General features: G+C 40.4%; 1 protein-coding gene across 7 annotated transcripts in view; it reads left to right on the top strand.

Moving 5' to 3' along the window:
* Positions 1-12,135, top strand: part of c2cd5 (C2 calcium dependent domain containing 5) — a 33,608-nt gene extending 21,473 nt beyond the window's left edge. For 2 of the 7 annotated variants that reach the window (XM_080437418.1, XM_080437413.1), the window contains 12 exons: positions 438-578; positions 1,437-1,500; positions 1,955-2,016; positions 2,155-2,253; positions 2,685-2,774; positions 2,886-2,964; positions 3,784-3,876; positions 6,501-6,533; positions 6,906-7,007; positions 8,281-8,474; positions 8,973-9,119; positions 9,591-12,135. In XM_080437418.1, coding sequence (XP_080293544.1) covers positions 438-578; positions 1,437-1,500; positions 1,955-2,016; positions 2,155-2,253; positions 2,685-2,774; positions 2,886-2,964; positions 3,784-3,876; positions 6,501-6,533; positions 6,906-7,007; positions 8,281-8,474; positions 8,973-9,119; positions 9,591-9,716 — 1,230 coding nt within the window. In that variant the 3' untranslated portion in view covers positions 9,717-12,135. Of the gene's footprint in view, positions 1-437; positions 579-1,436; positions 1,501-1,954; positions 2,017-2,154; positions 2,254-2,684; positions 2,775-2,885; positions 2,965-3,783; positions 3,877-6,500; positions 6,534-6,905; positions 7,032-8,280; positions 8,475-8,972; positions 9,120-9,590 lie in introns of all 7 variants that reach the window. The other 5 variants (XM_080437415.1, XM_080437412.1, XM_080437416.1 and 2 more) reach the window with 4 other exon arrangements.
* The last annotated feature ends 8,471 nt before the right edge of the window (positions 12,136-20,606 follow it).

The following is a 20,606-nucleotide window of genomic DNA, read 5'->3' as shown; positions in this document are numbered from 1 at the left end:
ATTTCTACACTGACTACACTGTTCATAACACAGCTCAATGTGGGGAGAACAAGTGAAAATGGGACAATGAGTGCAACCCACCACAGATTCACCTGTCGAACAGCAAACCCACCACCACACAATCCTAATTCAAAGCCTTTTGTCTGTGTTCTAATCCCTGTAATACAACCATCTCACCCTCACATGTGTATATTGTCATGGTGTGTTCTCTCTGCTGTTTACCCATTCCAGATCCATCTTCAAATTAACAATTGGTTTGTGGCCAATGGTGTCACCGTTTTCGGGGAACTTTTTTTGGGCACCTGATAAGGTGATGTGTTTAATGGCCGTTCAGTCTGGCCAGACAGAGGATGCAGATGTGTGCGTGAAGAGGGTAGTGTTGTGGGCTTCGTGTATTTATCCAGTCCTCAGCTGCTTGTGTCCCTCACTTCCTGCAGGAGCCGACAGAAGAGGCGGTGGGCTCTCCCATCCCCGAGCCCAGACAGCGCACCAGACTGTTCCGCTCACACTCGGAGAGCTCCGATGAGCTGTCAGAACTGGACCTCTCCCACGGCAAGAAGGATGCCTTCGTGCTGGAGGTACAGTATATGTGTGTGCTGTTTCTGGGAAAGATTAGAATGAGACAATATCCACATGTTTCCGGGGGCTATTTTAAGGTTAGAATCAGAGTTGGTTTAATAAGGTTTGAGTAAGGGTTCAGGTAAGGCAGTAGTGCTGCTGCTTAGAGTTGAGCAATGAATACCATCAGAATTTGGTCAGAATTTATTTAGAGGATAGCCCCTTGAGATGCAGCATCTCATTTTAGAGGGGGTCCTATGCACATACGTAAAACATTACATACTGTACAAGTACACAATACACACAGATGTGTATGTACAGATATAGTTAGCTTGCTCACCCTCTCCCACCCACACCCCCATTCACCAACTCATTTTAAACAAAGAAGTCGAGAATACAGTACTATGACCTATATCAAAGTCAGAAATAAACGTATGTACAAGCAGTGTTAAAAGCATGAACAGATAGTTTCGAGATGTGAATACAAGGAAGTCCTGAAGCGGCCAAGAGAGGTAACTGATCTGAGAGAAAGAGGAAGGTTGTTCCAGTCAGATGGAGCTTTGTAATGGAATGACCTGCGTCCAGCTTCAGGAAATATTCATCATTGTCTTGAAGGGGCAATAGACATTCAGCCACAGTTGTTTTACAATAACTTTGTTGCATAAGGTTCTCTTTCTCCAACACGTCTATAAGGCAATATTCATACAGTTTGCATCATTGGAACACGATAGCCTCCACGAAGTTCATAGGGCAAAACATTTAAGAAGTTAAAATGGCAAGTGTAAATAAAAATGGTCTGTGGCAGAACAGTAATACTTGTTTTAAATCCACATAAAAGCGCATCACATTTCCAATCGCTTTGCTTTTCTTACGTGCAGATTGACGACACAGACGCTGTGGAGGACATCCACTCTCTGCTGACCGATGCTCCCGCACCTTCTGGTATCTACCTTCCTATCAGGACACTGCACTCACACAATCAACTGTCTCTACTGAACCAGAGCAGTTGGCTAATCAACCCATTAAAACCTGAGGCTGATTCTACCAATGTCTTCTAAATCCTAACAGTTTTCTCAAAAACTTATGTTGCTATATCAGTGACCCCAAAATAACATGTATTTGGCTGCGGGTGCGGACCCCCATCTCAAAATATTTTGTTCCAGGGACCGCCAGAAACAAAGATTTTAGTTAAAAATGTTTGCTTTGAAAAACATATATATTCAAAGATTTGCACAGCTTTTCAAGATTTTTTTTTTAAATTGCAGATTTACAATAGTATATCTGCTATTTTTTAATAGCCAACATATAAAATATGGTAAAAGTGGTTACACAGGTGCTTTCCCGGTTTTAATGGGTTAATGTAATTATTCCTCCTCTTCTCTCCGTGCCCCTGCAGGCTTCTACAGCTGTAACACTGAAATCATGCCTGGGATTTATAACTGGACCACAGGATTACAGGTCACTATTGCACAGAATATGAATACACGTTGTCCAACCATCATCCCATTATTCCAACCAGTGCTGGGTTTTTTTTCTTCAAAACTACGCTTCATTGTCTTAATGTTCTCTGGTAACTGAACTGTCACTGTATTTCAGATGTTTACATCAGTGCGGGTGTTTAGGCTGAGTAATGCCAGTCTTACCAATGCCGGTCTGAACAAGATCTTCACTGACCTGTGTGAGAACCTGCTAAAGGTGAGCCACTTCCAGGATGGCCAACCAGTATTAATGTTGTATGTAATGTTGGGTGAGGTGGTCAGGACATACAAAGACAAAGAGTACAATATTAGGGATGAAAAAGGCATATCACAGTATTTTTGCTAGACATTGGAATTGTGTATTACAACTGCACAAAAAGTTTAACTATTGAAAATGACTAAGGATTTCATATTTACTTTTTCTCAGAGCTACATAAATTGTACTGCTGGGTTGAAAATACTGTACATACCTGAATTGTTTTCGATTCATTGTGTTACCCCAGATGAAGTACACGTATGTGTGTGTGTGTGTGTGTGTCAACACTAGAAAACATCCTTTAGTTAGTTGTGGGCAAAGACATTTGGCTGATATTATAATCTGCCTTTAGATGGATCAGACTGCAGTGCCATGTGTTTTGTCTGTTCCAGAGTTTGTACTTCAAGCTGCGCTCCATGGTCCCTTGCTGTCTCTGTCATCTCAACTTCGCCGTAGCAGTGCCAGAAGATGAACTCATACAGGTTGTGCACACAAACACACTTGTATTGGAAATAATGGCACTCCTTCAAGTTTCATCCACTCCCCCTGCCCTGTCATAAATCTCACTCTCTGTCTCTCTGTCTCTCTCCCAGGTTGCGGTGACTGCCGTAGCAATGAGTTTTGATAAAGACCAGTGTCAGGAGAAGCTGGTAGACAGGATACTAAACAAAGGTCAGTTTGTTTAAGACATTCAGGGATATATCTTAAACATGGTGCCTGTAAATGAGGTGTGGTGAGGTGCATTGCTATCTTAGGGACAGTGAGAAGTCAGAAAGTGAGTTCAGAACGTGCGTACTATGTGAGTGGTTTCATACATGGACGCGCAGCAGGAAAAAAATCTGTTTATTTTAATAAGTAGCCTACACTTCATTGCTGATAGAACATATGACTGCTCTCCTTGGAAGAAGTTTGTGAACCTATACCCTTCTGCCGTTCTTTTTCTAAGCAACTAGAAAAAGTGCCCCTCGGAGCTCAGGAAGGTTATTGTGGCCTCCTGGTGGCGCTATAATAGGCCAATGTGAAAAGGGTGCCATTTCTTCTTAGGCCTTTCACGGCAATCGGACACTGCATTCATGATTTGAGGCATTTTGTTCCAAAAATTTGTTTTGCTAAATTAGACCTTGCTAAATTAGACCTAAATTAGTGGTGCTATGACAGGCCAATGTGAAAAGGTTGGCATTTCTTCCTCGGCCTTGTGGGAATGTGCGTGCAAAATTTCACGGAAATCACACACTGCGTTCATGGTTTGAGGCAATGTTAGTCAATTAGGATGGAATATGAAGTATCGGACAAATCAGTGTTGATCACATGACTATAGAGATACTGTGTACCGTTTTGCAAAAATCACAAAATCTGTAGGAGTAATATCAAACAAATTGTTTTGCAAAAATTGGCCTCCAATGACTTGATTATCTTGTTACTCAGTGATCATCATGCTATTATGGTATGAGTATGAAGTGAGGGATTGTAACCAACCTGTGTATGTTTCAGGAGGCGGAGAGACGGAGGACCAGCTGCAGTTTCCCTTGGAGCTTTGTGCCGATTCAACATCTGCCAACAACCAACAGACAGCCAAAATCTCAGGTACCCTTTCAAGTCTTTTTTGATCCCCCTCCACTCCCTCCTCCCATCAGTTCTGCCCTATGTCCTGTCCTTTATTAACAGGAAGTGTTACTAACACCTCAGGTACAGTCTCTTTACTCACCCCGGCTGCAAAAATCTGCCATAATCACCTCCTAATGGTACCGCGAGCAGGTAAAGAAATAGCCATTATCTTGTAGCGCTGTGTGTAATGTACTGTATAGCTGTAGTATTGAATGCATAGTGAAATTCTGACTCTGAAATGCCATGTGAGAGTCAAATTAACACTCAATGTTTTATTATGTGTAGGTCATAGTGACATTATCCAGATCAGAAGTTCTCAAACTTGGGCATGTCACGGAGGAATCATTGTTTCTCAAAAAGTTCATGCCCGACAGCCTAGCTGCCAGCATCGTATTTGTCGATTTGTGCTGATGTTGGGCATATCCAGTCCATATATGGGCAAATCATATGCCAATTTGCACTGTTGTCGGGCATGTTTTTTTTAGTTTTTTTTTAGAATTGATTCGCTCTGCCAGTTCCCCATGAACAATGCACTATGCTACACTACAGGTCCCTACTAATCCCCAATACATCCTGGGGACGATTTACAAAACCATACACATGGTATCCAGTTCTTTTCGCCTGAGGAGTGTAACCGGGAGAGCGTAACGAATGTGGAGGAACACCGAACAGGTTTCCTGCCCCGCTACCCACCGAACAGGTGCCCTGACCAACCAATAGAAGTTGCTAGTGCAGAGACGAGGATAAAATCAACCGCCAACTTCAGACCAGCAAACACAGCTAATTGTATTGGTTGAAGCACCCGGCCATGCCAGAGGCACCGTGGAGGAATCAAACGGCAGTCTCCACGGTGGTGGCCAAATAACCCTGCACAACCCGGATCCACTTTCTTTTCTTTCTTGCTGTTTTACCTTCTGACAAATTAAATATTAGTAGGAAGAAAGATTTTCATCTATTCTTGATCAAAAACTCCCTTTGTGGATGAGTTTGATGGCATGGAAACTGACACATTTTGGAGCTTTTGCACCTCAATTTTAACTTAACTTTTTGTATGACTTAGAAATATGGTTGCATCACACACTACAAGAAATATGGTTGCATCACACACTACAGGATAATCTGATAAGATTCTCATCATCATTCGTGTTAGTGCCACATATCGACAAGCCTCAGCTGTCCAATGCACCACAGGTTGCTTTGACCGGTCCCATGTCAAAAGTCCTCTCATTCATTTCAGATCTGTCTCCTTGTAGACTTTCTCTCTCCCAGTCGACGCCACTCCTGCCTTCCCACTCGGACAGTAGTGATGTAATCATCCAGATAAATATCAAACATAAGTTGAAAATTAACGTACTGGTATGTGAGCAAATTACGAGGCTGATGATTGGATCATTGAAACCCTCACACTACAGGATAATCTTGACAGATAATTGCTACTGATCAGGCTCGAACTCCCGATTGTCGATACAGGCGTTCCCTACCCAAACTCTCCCCGATTACCTTGTAGTGTGAGCTGTGCTTAAGCGAACTAACCGTCTTGGCCATGCTTTTTGCACCAGCTATCTTTTTTTCTCTGTTAGTGAAATAAAACTCATATTTTACTGATGGGAGCCCAGTTCAAATCTTCTCATGGAGTCAAATCTCATGGAGTTCCTTTGTGTCCCCAGAGCCCATTTGAGAACTGCTGGTCTTGTGTCACCGATGTTTGAGACGAGTTGAGATGACTATGTGGAAGAAATGGATAGGATTAGTAACACTTTTCACTCTCATACCTCAGAACATCAGAAAAGTAACTTGAGTGCCCCTAGTAAAACATTTTTTTTTTATCATACTTCATTGGATCTTTCAATGATTGATGGGAAAATACATTTCCAAGCTCATCTCCTTTCTGTCTCTCTTGCCACCTTTGTTATTCTGATTTGAATATGACTCTGATTTCAGTCAGACTTACAAAATACTAGTGCTGTTGTCCCCTCATTGTTGATTAATCGATTAATCGGTTGGTTTGGTCTTAGTTGACCAAAGATTAATTTGATTAATCGATGCTTTTTTCCATGCACATTTGTAAACTCTAGATATAATCCTTTAATTCTGCCAGTCTATAACTTTGAATAGCCAGTAGCCATTGTGAAATCAACATTAGAATATTCAGTTCTCAACGTCACCAACCTGGAAAGCCTGGTCTTTGTTTGATTTTATGCTGCAAACACAATTTTACAGATTTGTTGATTAAATAATACTAATCAATTAGTTGACAAATTCCTGTGATTATTGGTCTGATAAGAATTTCTTTAGTTGAGGACCGCAGTACAAAACACCATATAACATAGAAGTACATTACTGTTTATTATGTCAACAACATGGTGACAATATCGTAGTTTGGTCCACAAGTATCCTGAAAATGCTAGTCCTGATATATCCCAGCTCTAGATAGTCTTTTTTGGTGTAGACAGCTTGGATTTATAGAATGAATAATAGGTCCATAGGATGTGAGCAGATAGAATAGTGTTGCAGTTGTACTCTTGTGCAGATGTTAATGCTAGTATAGTAGTACAGCAGTGGATGATGTTGATTTGTGTGTGTGTGCGTGCATATGTTGGCAGGTATTCCGGAGAGTGCCAACATTTCATCCAGAGGTAAGCACCTTCTCGCACTCGTCTCCCATCTCCCCCCTCCCCTCGTCCCACCACCTCCCTGCCACCATGACTACAACACTGCCCTGTTGTTTTGATTTCTCATCCTTTTGTCTCGGAGTGACAGTGTGTTGTATCACTCCCTTACCTCATCCTCTTATGTTTTTCTTTCTTTCTGTTCTTCTTGTTTGTTTGTTGTCGTTCGTCGTCTTTTTGTTTTGTTTTTTGTGTGTGTGTGTGTGTGTGTATGTGTTTTTTCCACTTGTCTCGTCTCCGTGTGTGTGTGTGTGTGTGTGTGGTGTGCGTGGTGGATTTGTGTGCGTATGCCTGTGTCGGTGTGCTGTGTTTTGTGTCGTGTGTGTGTGTTCTCTCCAGCTCCTTCCGTTGATTACGGTTCCTTTGCAGACAGATGCAGCACCTGGCTAGAGCTACTTAGGCTGAAAGCTCACACCATAAGACGGGGATCAGTTAAGACAAGTAGGAGGACACTAGCGCACTTCGGTGAACATCCTCACTGACATGGCAACAACACGCTCAAACCCCCACACACGCACACAGACACGGACACACACACACCCCTCCCCTGCATGCCGCTGGGGGGCGGAGCATCCTTAAAAAAAAGCACTGGCTTATTGGCTAGAGTGTGAAAGTTGAAGCCCCGCCCCTCAGAGGGATCTCCAATCAGCAGCTTGGCTCTGAAATCTCCATAGCTCTGGTAACTGTGATGACGGACGAAGTAGATGGAATTTGATTTCTCAGGCCGGTATCCAATCTTAGTTTTTGTTTTGATCCCTTTCCAACTGTAAGTGCTAGCTTGGTTGCAGCAAAATAGTGACGGTGTCTGAAGGGAACCCCTTGCTCTTTACCTCTGCATTAGAGGATTACTGCTACATGTAGATTGGTTTGTTGAATGTGTTGTTGGGTTCGAAATAGAGTACACATCCCTTAACCTCCCAATGACCTGTCTAGTTCCTAGAGGTCTATACAAACTCCAACATTTAACATCCAAATTCTGTAACCCTGACAAAGCATCTGTGTAAAACTGGTGGAGGACGCTGTCAGAATGTTGTACTATTCCTAATGCCTGCTCTTTCACAAACAGTAAGTGAACTCACCAATCTAATGGAGGTTTCCTCGAAGCGTCAGCCACTTTTGCAGTAGGACAGATCATCTTTCACACTCTTGCTGTTGTACATGTGCCCAGCCCAGCTCACAGCTGTCTCTGTCCTTCCACGTTTTCCTCAAAAACCTTCTCTCAGGAGCTCACTGTTCTGCAAACACTTTGCCCATACACTTCTTCATCAGACCACCAGGCACCTACCTGTATTCACACACATATCAGCCTATGCACAGCTGTGCCCAGGTCTGTCCGTCTGTCTGCAGACACTATGTGGCTGTCTCTCTGTCCGCTTTCATCGCATGAGATGCATGGCCGCATGCCGAGTGATTACACCATCAACGTGGCCAACCATGTTGCACGCAAACTCACTGCTGTATCTACAGTAACGCAAAGTATTTCCTCACTCATACACATACGGTAAAAACGCAAACAGCATCGACTCACATGTGCATTGACGCTTTGGCAAAAGACCCTTGCATTCTACACACTGAACACTGCTTCCGCTGGATTTTATACTATTGTGAAACTTCTCCGATATCTCCATTCCCCCTTGTCTTCTTTCCCCCTGGTATTCTTTCCTCATCCCCAACGCCATCACCCCCCCTCCACCTCAACTCTCTTTCTCTGCAGCCTCGTCATCAGAACGCTGCAGTCCACTACCCGAGGGCCGCTCGCGCTCGCTGCGCTCCAACCGCTCTTTTGCGGGAAGCTCTGTCTCTGTGGTGAAGATGACACCTCTGTCCTTCCTGCCTGGCACACGCATCATTAAATACCTGGGAATCATTAACATGTTCTTCATCCGAGAGACAACCTCTCTGCGGGAGGTAGGAACAAAATGACCACAGAATAACACGTTGTGTAGTTTTGAAACTCCAATATACTCTGATATATTTAATGAATGATATGTGTTCAACATTCAATATTGTCAGTGTTGACATTATATTCTCATGTTTGTTGCGTCTCTCAGCATTGTAAGGCCTAAGCAATGTTTCCATCTCTCTGTTGCTTTCCATCAACCTGTTATTCAGGTTTCTGATGTCAGTAAATAAAGGCTTACTTAATGCAGAGGTTCATTGTTTAATTTTGAAGATGAAGATGTTTAGAGAAATGGGACATGATCAAGCCATGTTGATTATTGTAATTTTTGTCCATAAGTTTCGTCATGTAACCTAAGTCATACGGCCTAGCATAAGCCCTAAGATCACCTTATGCAAGGTGCTCATACTATATCAATATCCTTGTGACGTGTGTGTGTGTGTGTGTGTGTGTGTGTGTGTGTGTGTGTGTGTGTGTGTGTGTGTGTGTGTGTGTGTTATCGGCAGGAAGGGGGTGTGAGTGGTTTCCTCCACACGTTCATAGCAGAGGTGTTTGCAATGGTGCGTGCACACGTAGCAGCCTTGGGTGGCAACGCCGTAGTCTCTTACAGCATGAAGGAATGTGTGTTCATGGAAAACCCAAACAAAAACCAGGTACCCAACCACAAACATACATACATGCAGCATTCATAAACAGACCACCCAATCAATTATAAAAAATATAAAATAACACATACATGCAGACAAAGCTTTTAATCTACTGATAGTCATATTTTACTTTCAATTTGGTGGAAGCTTACAATAATTAACCTGCTTTTTTTGTTTTGTTCAAGGTTTCTTTATTTTATATTTTCACATACAGGTCAATAACAAAAAGCATACAAAAACAGTGTATGTTACACCTCCGAAAGAGACACAACCCTGGTATCTTATTGTACCATTAACACAAAGGACAATACAAACAAATAAGACACAATTGCAATGAAAAATGAAAACAAGTTTTAAAAAAAACTGTTCAAAGTCCATTTAGGACATCAGAGATGGGACAATTTTGAACACTTGAGTTTAAGGCATCAGAAACTTGACGCGTGTGTGTATGTATCTGTGTGTGCGTTCCATTTCCAGGCTCAGTGTCTCATCAATGTGAGCGGAGACCCTGTCATCTTTGTCAGGGATAACGACCAGGACGCTATGCCCCCTCTCTCCAACAGCGGACAGGCGAGCAGCAGTGGAATGGATGGGACCACATGAAATTGAAGCACACACTTTCTTGACATACACTCTTCTAGCTGCCCAAATAAGAGTGACTTAATAAGAGGGTCTGCCATAGAATACTTCCAAAGGTTGGGACATAAGTCATTTTGAACAAGTAGACAGCGCTCATAATCACACACACACACACACACACACACACACACACACACACACACACACACACACACACACACACACACACACACACACACACACACACACACACACCTAAAGCAGCTGTGGTACTAACATGGAAGTGTTGCAATTCAGTCATATTAAAAGTATTAATATGTTTTGCTTAAATCCACCTCAGCCAAACTAGCCCTGGTCCATTTAAACGTCTTCCTATGTCATTCTGCCGTCCACGCGGGGTCTCACACAGAGCTGTGTTGCCATCCTTTTGTCTGCAGGTTGTGTTGTATATTTTCATTCCATTACTGAAGCTTTAGGGCAGCTATAAATAAACTCAGTCCATCCTTAGGCCACAGAGTAACTCAAAGGGGCGCACTGAAAAGGACACAGTGGTGCTCTAACCTAACTGATTTCACTTGGGCAAGATAACTTCTTAAGACTTGCCTATGGATAGAGATGAAGATGGATTTTAGTTCATCAGTCCTTTTTAAAGTGGCCTGAGAGATGACTGAGTCCGCCAAGTGTTTTCTGTTTGTTTTGTCATGGCTTGGGCTATTTAAAAAAAAATCCACCCTTAAAGTTGAGCTGAATTGAAATTTTGTAAGTATCTACTTCTGTATCGTGACATATTTTCTAGTGAAAGGTTTGCAGGACATAACTTTGAGCAGAGAGCTGTACATGTCACAGCGATTGGGTGTTTTCAGAAACATATTTCCATGTTGGATACGGAAGAACAACTGCAGCATACAGCACTGTCCTCTGGTGCCTGTAACATAATGAAACTTTGTTTGGTACTTGCTGACGTGCCATAAGCATGACGTGTCATATTTTGTTTTACTGGAAGAAATCATGATTGGATCTTAATTAAAAAAGATACAGAGTGGCATCTAGGGGGGCTAGTCGTGCCAAATTAGGCCATGGATATAAACCCCCAAATATTTTTCACATATTGTGAATGTTTTTGATGTGTGTGAATATTTCTCACATTTCGTGCGTTCACAGTCTCAGATCCAGCGTCCTGTCATCCGTCCATATTTGGGCAGGATGACTGTCAATATGACTTCACAAATCCCCAGGGAAGCCACGTCATTACACTCAATCTTTTTGCCATATATCTTTAAATAGAAGTACAATATGACCAAGGATGTGATCATCCTTTCAGCTCGACTTTAGGGGGGAATTTACATTAGCTAATGCTATTCTTTTGACGTCCAGATTTCTGTTTATATTGGCACTGATGCATTTTTTTTAATCCATGTGTTCATGGAAATTCTCTGCATTGTCAATGGAACTACTCTAGAAAATAGCTGTGGTTTCAAAACCCCCACAATGGAATGGAGCTGTTCCACATGGGATTATTTTAGAGTGGGATATTTTTCTTTGGGAATAGCACACAGTTAAGTTAATTGATCAATGGTAGCTTGTATTGAAATTCATTCATTAATTTTTTATTTTTTTTTAGCATTTATGCTTTATTTCAGATAGATCAGTGTGTAGATAGACAGGAAACCAAGGGCAGAGAGAGGAGAGACATGAGAAAATATTGTCTTTTTCTTATCAGTAATACTTAACCAAAATGGTTATTGTCTATGCCTGTATCCACTCATGTCTGCAGTGAGTGGGCGAGTGTCGCATGAATATATGACATGGAAAAGTAACTATGTCTAATGTTGCCTTTTTGGATCTAGTACCAGGGATATAGGATAATGTTCATTATCTTTCTGTCCCTCTTCTATGTAATAAGGAAAGAGGATCAGTTCTTCCTCTATTCTAACATACAGTAAGGGAGAACCATAAAACATACATAAGTGAGCATAGATTAGTATTTATTCTCCTTTGCCAGCCAGAACTGTCAATTATGACACTATTATAACTGGCATCCCCGCCACTTACTACTGAAACATTAATTTCTAATATCTATGTCCAATGCTGGAAAGAATGACATCTCCTAGTGTAGGTGCCACAAGAAAATTTGTATTTGTGTAAATGTTCTCCAGAATCATATTTTAGTATTTTTGTAACATGAAATTATATTGGCAAACATAACTGCTCAGTTTTGCATGTGCAATGAAATCCTGAAATGTTGACTCATATTGTGTCAGAGGAGTAGAGGTACTCTTATGTTTGTGATCAGTTTCCTATCTTTGTGTATAAAACTTGAATGTATATAATAAACTTAGACCCAGTTGCTTTGTGACTAGCAGCATGCAGACCCACTTGCATTGCCATGATTCTGTATGGTTGCCTAATGAGGCTTGCTAAGTAAACTACATCAGAATAATGACACCCTTGTTCCTGTTGTCTTATGTTTTCTAAATGGTTCTCAACAGTCTGTGCACATTTCAAACATGGTAGCTCTCTTTGCCACCAGGTGGCAACAAGGTCCTTTACCAAACTCCTACCTCCCAGTCCCACTCCCCACTACTGAGTGTCACTGCACATGAAGTCAGTTTTGCAGGCTCTAGGTGGCGCTGTGGCAGAAAACGGTGGCGGGGGGGTGTGGGGGGCGCCAGGAAAATGTTTGCCTAGGGCGCCAAATTGCCTAGCACCGGCCCTGGAAGTCACACTGGCAGCTCTGGAGGGCATTCAAATGCATAGGTATGGGTCAAATGCATAGATTTATAAAAACTAATATGACTGGCCCTGACTGGCTATTCGGTCAGGGCCGGGGGGGATGTGGGCACCTGAATTAGGATTTGTGTCTACAAGTGTTTTATAGCATGCTGCTTTGTTGTTGGTAAGTGATATTTAACCCACTGTTCTTTAAACCCCCAAACACAACGAGGTCAAAAAAAGTACAATATAAGAGTTTATTTAACAAAATGGTACTGAGGTTAAAAGTACATTATAACAGTTTCAAAGTACAATACAAGAGTGTATTTGACAAATTGGGAAAATGGTAAATAATACCAAAAGAAACTTGTCGGGGGGAATTCTCGGGGGAAACAAGTTAACAACACTACACTGACTCCAAAACTGAAAAACGTTAATAAAAACAATATGCAAGTATAATCAATCAATCAATTATTCAGCGGTGGTCTCTTCATGTTGTAGTTTAATGGCTCAAGCTGCTCTCAGACTCAGAGCCCCTTTTATGCCAGGTGAATACAGGTGATGGCCCAGACCCCCACACCTGGCACTCCTGGCACCCCATGAAGATAAAGGAAGACGGTCGCTCTGCTGAATGGATACGGTAGTGATTGGCTGCCTGCCCGCGTGAATGGACGAGGAGGTCTGACTTTTCACTGCCTGTTTTTCAGTCTTTTACTTTATTTTCTAGGGGAGGCTAGATTTTAGTTGGGCAGGCGGCCGGTACGCCACTGTTTTTACAGTGGTAAAGTATCAATACACTGCAATGTAGAAATACAGTAGAATTAAAAATGTACTTGAGTTAAAGCACAAAAAAAATATTGATATCAAAATGTACTTAAAGTACCAAAAGTAGAAAGTACTCATTATGCAGAATGTCCCGTTTCACAAGTTTTCAAATGTATAAAAAATCTTTAGAAAATAGCAGATCTACAAGCTCACAAACAAGCTCACAATGCGTCCCATTGTGAGGTATTGTGAGCTTGTAGATCGGCTATTTTCAAATGGCCGAAATGTATAAAGGGCTGAAGTGGTTAATGTATGTTTTGTATTAATAATAAAAAATGACAAAGTAACTAACTAATGTTTTCAAATAATTGTAGTGGAGTAAAGTATGATATTTGCCTCTTGAGAGTAGAAGTATTGAAAATTGGAAATTCTCCAGTGAAGTAAACAAAAAAAACTCAAAATTGTACTTATAAGTACAGTGCTTGAGTATATGTACTTCGTTACTTTACACCACTGCACTTGTGTAGGGAGCATAGCGCAGATGCTTCACACTGCGCCAATATTACTGAGAGTACGGTAGATGAGAAGTGACGTCAGTGAACACTGAATTCCGAACAAAAACAAAAAGACTCACCAGCTCCACCTTGTGGCACCATCTGGCATTGCTACCAACTGACAGTTACCGTAATAGATTTATTATCAAAACATTTAAAGGTGCCCAGAAATACCAGGTGCCCTCTGTTCTGGTTACCGTAAAACATTAACCATAACAAGTCGTCGTCTCCCCCCACCCCCAACACACACACACACACACACACACACACACACACACACACACACACACACACACACGCTGTGGCGTTTGTAACGTACATATTTCCATAAAAACAACTGCGTCAACAGAAAATAAATCTCGGGCGACTTTTACAAAGGTTACGGTAGGGCATCTCGTGATCTCGATAACGTACACATGCCATATTAGGGCAATGCACCTTGGCGGCTTCTCTGATTGTGATTGGCCAAGCCAACCTGTGGGCCTCGCGGATTGGTCGAGCCTTGTGCCGCTGTATGAGTATAAGCCGGAGCGCGCGGTTTAAACCTTCAGTGTTCTTGCAATACTCGACTCGACAGGTACTGTTGACGTCTCTTCTTCATCGAAGCCTCTTCAACTGCCTTTGAGTTCATCACACGTCATCGACGCATTCTCGAATTATTATCGATCCAGCCTTGCTAACCGACATTGTTTCGGTTCTACATTGTATCGGGTGTATTATTATAAGAGTTCCAGAGACTTTGTTTGAGCTAGCAGCATCTTCATCTTGCTATCATGGGTCACCGAGCCAGCAAGCCTCGTCTGGCTCCTGCCAGCCGCAGGACCACATCACCACCGTTGGTACCATTTGTTCAGGTAAGCGTCGACCTTTAGTCTTTTTAAACAAGTAAATTAGCATGAATTGAAATGCATTGTGTTGTATATCATTGCTGTCAGGTCAGAAACCTCTTATCTCCATTATTTTTAACTTTTTGTGTATTTTTTTCGTAAATTAGCGCCCTATTGATCACACTACAGCTTCACAACCGCCGTGTTTCGAGCTGGCAGATCTGTTACTTTGCTATTTTTTAACTTGAATCCTGAAAAGTAACAGTTTTGGTTTTTGGACATGAGGTTTCCACCCGACAGAGACGATATTCACTATAACGTGTGGGTTACTGGGTTACATGTTCATTGGCCGTTAAAGATGAATTATTACACTTTGTTAGAGGTGTGTGGGTTGTCGGTTGTAACTTGTGTAGGCCTACCTCTTGCCACGATGTAACTCCAAAATATTGAGGAGATTGATATGTAACTACGTTACATGTTCATTTGCACTTTACTCTAAATATTAACGTTGGCCTAGCTACTTTTCAAACGGACATGCATTTGGCACGTTTAACTCAGTCAAAATGTTGATATCACGTACGTTAGAAAGCCGTTTCTCAACGTCTGGTCCGGGGCCCACCAACCAACGGGTCAAAATGGACCCTCGCGGGTCTGTAACTGAGAGAGCATGAATGGAACCTTTTTGTTTCTCTTCATCTTTGGGATCCCAATCTACCCTGTACAATCCTCAGTGTTTATTTAACTCTGAGAGTGTACCAATGGAACCAAATGGACCGTTACGGGTCCATTTGGTTCCGGTTGGCGAGGGTCCATGTGGACCTCCTGGTGGTCCCTGGACCTGACGTTGAGAATCAGTACGTTAGAAGATGTGGGTGTAGTTACATGTCATGATGTAACTAACTCCAAAACATTGATTTATCTCCAATAGTTGCTCTGTTAACTGTTAAAAACATGATTCAAATCTAAATATTCTCCCCAAAGTTGAGAATATTTACAATGCAAGGTGAAAGTAGGCATTAAAATCACTCTTAACACCATGCAGATGCTGGAATATGCTCTTTGTTTTTCAGTTGAGATTAATAATGAGATTGAGTTTAAATCTACATCATCATGCCTATAGCTTGCTGTCATGACAGATACCTCAAATTGAAATGAAAATAATTTGCAGAGACATTATTCAAATAAAATTATGATGTTGCCACCACTTAACATGAGCAGTTACATATCATACAAGATTTTTGTATTTTATTTAACGCACATAATTCAGCTCAACTCAATTATAGTTTCAAGTAAATATGAAAAAGTACAGTATCATGATATTAATCAGTAAGTATGTATTATGTGTGTTCTGTTGTAACCATATTTTACTACCTATTCCAAAAGGAAATATGGTCTTAAATCAGGTTAATCTGAAATTAATATGAAATAATATTTCATAATATTTTGTTTATTTTACAGCTGGATTTCCACCAGGACAATGTTCTACCTCCAGCCCAGCAGACCCCGCAGTGGCATGCAATGGCCAGTGGTTGTTCAGTGGAGACCACTGGGACCTGGGGTACTTTTAAGAGAGTAGAGGTAATATAAGTGATGTTGACCTATTTAGTTTTACAAAGACATTACCATGAATGCATTGTGTTGTAATCACTACAACCAGTGGTGTAAAGTAACTCAGTACATTTACTCAAGTACTGTACTTAAGTACAATTTTGAGGTATATTCACTTTACTGGAGTATATCCAGTTTTCAGTACTTTTACTTCTACTCCATTACATCTGAGAGGCAAATATTTTACTTTTACTCCACTACAATTATTTGAAAACTTTATTTACTACTTACTTTGTAGATTTGGATTATTATTACAAAACATACATTGACCACTTCCACCCTATATATACATTTCGGCCATTTGAAAATAGCCGATCTACAAGCTCACAATGTGTAGCATAGCGACGCATTGTGAGCTTGAGAGTTTGTAGATCTACTATTTTCAAAAGATTTTTATACATTTGAAAACTTGTGAAATGGGACATTCTGAATAGTCTACTTTTGGTACTTTAAGTACATTTTAATGCCAATACTTTTGTACTTCTCACTCAAGTAAATTTTGAATTCCAGACTTTTACTTGTAACAGAATATTTCTATATTGCAGTATTGATACTTTTACTTAAGTAAACAGTTTGAATACTTTTTCCACCACTGACTAAAACATTACATGGACATGTTCATTGGCATGTTAAAGCAAAATGACACTTTGGTAAAGGTTTGGGTAGGTAACACTTGCAAGGATTGTGTAACTCCAAATACTGATGACATCTTCAGTAGTTGCTCTGTTGATTAAAACATCATAATTCAAAATATTGCATGGTGAAACCTGTCTCAAAGTCACTCTTTTAGAACATAAATAAATGCTAAGTGGATTCTGACAATATCTAACATTACGAAACTCAATACTGCATTTGTTACATCATGGCACGGTAACTTACTACACAAACCAAACCTGCCAAAGTGTAGATGTACAGTATCACATAGTATAATCAGTAAATATGAAAGTATTTTAACTTTTTAACCACCTGCTCTACACACTATATTAAAATAAATATGGTCTTAAATTAAGTTAATCTGAGATAAATATTGAAATAATAACAATATTCTGTTTAATTTCCAGGTCGATTTCCAGGCGAAGTCCTCCACCTCCACCCCCCACACACACCTAGACCAGGTGAAATCTTCCACCCAACCAATCGACTACGTGGATGACTCTGAATTTGAGGTAATTTTTGTAACCATATATTTTTAAATACCTGCTCTATATTAAAATAAATATGGTTTTATATTAAGTTGATCTGAGATAAATATTAAATAATGGTTAACAATATTATGTAATTTCCAGGACGATTGCCAGTTGAAGTCCCCCCCCACAGACCTAGACCAGCTCTCTCAGTCTGATGAGGGTTATAGCTCCCTGAGAAGACACCAGCCAAAGAGGATCATCCCCCCAGAAGTCTGTGCCTACATTCTGTCATTCAACTCCAAAGACACTATGAACATGCTGTACATAGCAAAGGAACTGCACAACATTTGTACATAATTGTAAATATTTAGAAATAGGTATTTTTCAATCAATCAATCAATCAAACTTTATTTATTATGGTATTGTATTATTGTATTGTATTATGTAAATAAATGTACCCTGTATATAATTGATTTCAGTTGTGTCTTAGATTTTTTCAGAGGCTTAGAACTATTTAATCTACCTTTGTGGAGGCTGACAAATTGTTGAATTCTCATTTCCTTGATAAGTTCACAGTCCTCATTGTTTCACAGAATAATGTAAAACTTCTAATTGCAGCTCAGGTGTTGAGTTTGAATTTTTTATCATTTTATTTTGGTTCACATACAGTATATATTTGACACAATTGGCACCTAAACACATACATACATGTACAAATTTAGCAAATTGCCTGAGAGGGAGGGAAAGAAAGACAATAGACAGATGCAAGTCTACAGTCATCACAACTAAGAAATGTCCTTCAGGTCCCAGTGGAGATTGAAGCTGTTTGCAGAACAACATGGGAAAAGATTCCATGTCCTGCAGTCTGCATTTTGTAATCACATACATTTTGTAGCAAACATACCAAGGTTATTAAGAGTTTATTGATTTATCAGTGACAATTATTTTGAGTCAACAAGTGTCGCTTTGTTTTTTAGAAAACTAGATCGCTGATATGACTGAACCTTGCTTTCCTTAACCAAGTGAGTTTGTCAGTCTGATGGTGTGAACTTTTACAAACAATACTGTACTCTGTATTTTCAGTGAAAGTTGGACCAGGGTGCCCTTGCAGCAGTAACATTTAGTGGCCCCTTAGTGATGGAATATACCATTGATACAATTTACCACACCACAGCTAGTTGTCTTTAGTACTCCTCGCCAGTTCAAACTTTACAGTACAAAGCAAGTGTCAAAACTGACCGTTTCTGTCTAGTGGAAGAACATTATTTAGGAGATATGCAAAAACATATAGACATGATCTACTCATGATAATGTCACCTAACAACTTGATTTAAAATGTTAGTTTTTTCAAGAAAACACTATTTCATTATCATTATCATTAAGTGACATTCGAAGAATAGGAAGTATATAAAATATTAAGCTTTTAACTAACATCAACATGTACAGTAACACTGATTTCTGTACTGTTACAATAGTGCAGCAATAGTTATTGTAGTAAATCCTTTTGGACACTAGGTGGCGGTGTACTACCACTACACATGGGTTTGGGGATAAGAAAAATGTTTGTATTTAAACAGGAATGGTTTGGTGTGGCTAAGGCAAAGATAAAGGAACTTATTTCTTGATTCCAAGACACTGAATGCGGTCATTAAGGTAATGAACTCGCCAAGTCGACAAGAGAGAACTCACTAACACTCTGGAGTCTGGACCAGGATTCAGAACTAGTGCCCACTCTTCCTGGCTGTATCCAGTGATGTATTTTATAATAACCGAAACAAGTGGCCTGTAGAATTCTGTTACTCCACACTCAATGTTTTGTTTTCTCGTGTTTCATTGGTGCTTTGGAGGATAAATAACGGCAATAAATGAGACTTCGGTATTTAGTAAATCCATGATTTGAAATATAATCCACAGCCTGCCCTAGATAAGCACCACTTTTAGGCAGTGGTGTAAAGTAACTAAGTACATTTACTCAACTACTGTACTTAAGTACAATTTTGAGGTATTTTTTTTTACTTTACTAGAGTATTTCCAATTTTCGGAACTTTTACTTCTACTCCACTTCATGATACATCTCAGAGGCAAATATTATACTTTTACTCCACTACAATTATTTGAAAAATTTATTTACTAGTTACTTTGTAGATTTAGATTATTATTACAAAACACGCATTACCCACTTCAGCCCATATTTCGGCCATTTGAAAACAGCTGATCTACAAGCTCACAATGCTTGTGAGTTTGTTGATCTGCCATTTTCAAAAGATTTGTATACATTTTATTCATTTGAAAACTGCATAATGAGTACTTTCTACTATTGGTAGCCTACTTTATGTACATTTTGATACCAATGCTTTTGTACTTTTACTGAAGTACATTTTGAATTCTACTTGTAACTTCTGAGTACTTTTTCCACTACTTTCCACAGCCTAGATAAGCGCCACTTTTATGCTAAATGCTTCTCCTCCTCTCCTGAGTCTCCTCCTCTCCTCTCCTCTCCTCTCCTCTCCTCTCCTCTCCTCTCCTCTCCCCTCCTCCCCTCCTCTCCTCCCCTCCTCCCCTCCTCTCCTCTCCTCTCCTCTCCTCTCCTCTCCTCTCCTCTCCTCTCCTCTCCTCTCCTCTCCCCTCCTCTCCTCCTCTCCTCCCACTGCAGACGACGTGGTGCAGGAAGAGCCCGTCCCACTGGAACAAGTCCATGCAGACCCTATTGGGAGGCAATGTTGCCATGTCCGCTTATTATAAGCAACCTTGGGCCTGTTGTATGTAAAGTTGCTTGTAAATATTGGTGGTTGCGGTTATTTGGGCTGGTTTCTAAAGTAAGTAAGAAGTAAATTTTATTTATAAAGCACATTTCAAAACAAGGTTACAAAGTGCTGTACAATGGAACACAATTAAACAAAATTAACAAGTTAACAACAGAGTATAAAAGTATATAAAATAGAGTAATAAAACAATACAACAACAAGGATTAAAACAAAGCAATTTGTCCGTGAAAGTCAGGTAGCTGTAGTGTAGCTGCTTATTTCTTAATGTTGTTTAAACAAGTGGTTCTCAGACATGTTCATTCATGGCAAGGAGGCAAGGACCCCCAGATTAATATGTATATGTCCATAGTAGTCCATACAGTGGGCCCCCCATCTAAAAAGATTTTGTGCCAGGGACCCCGTATCAGATTTGTGTTGTTAAAAATGTTTCAAACATATTCCAAAATTCAAAAAAATATTTGTGAAAACAGCCGTGGTCGCTTCTTTTGGTCTTGTTTTCATAGAACCGGTTACTTATTTCTATCGCAATATCTGGCAACACCGTTGAAACTTGGGA

Source organism: Gymnoscopelus braueri (assembly GCF_963280865.1).
Source record: "Gymnoscopelus braueri genome assembly, chromosome: 9".
NCBI classification, from domain to species: domain Eukaryota; kingdom Metazoa; phylum Chordata; class Actinopteri; order Myctophiformes; family Myctophidae; genus Gymnoscopelus; species Gymnoscopelus braueri.
This window is presented reverse-complemented; position numbering and strand designations above follow the sequence as displayed.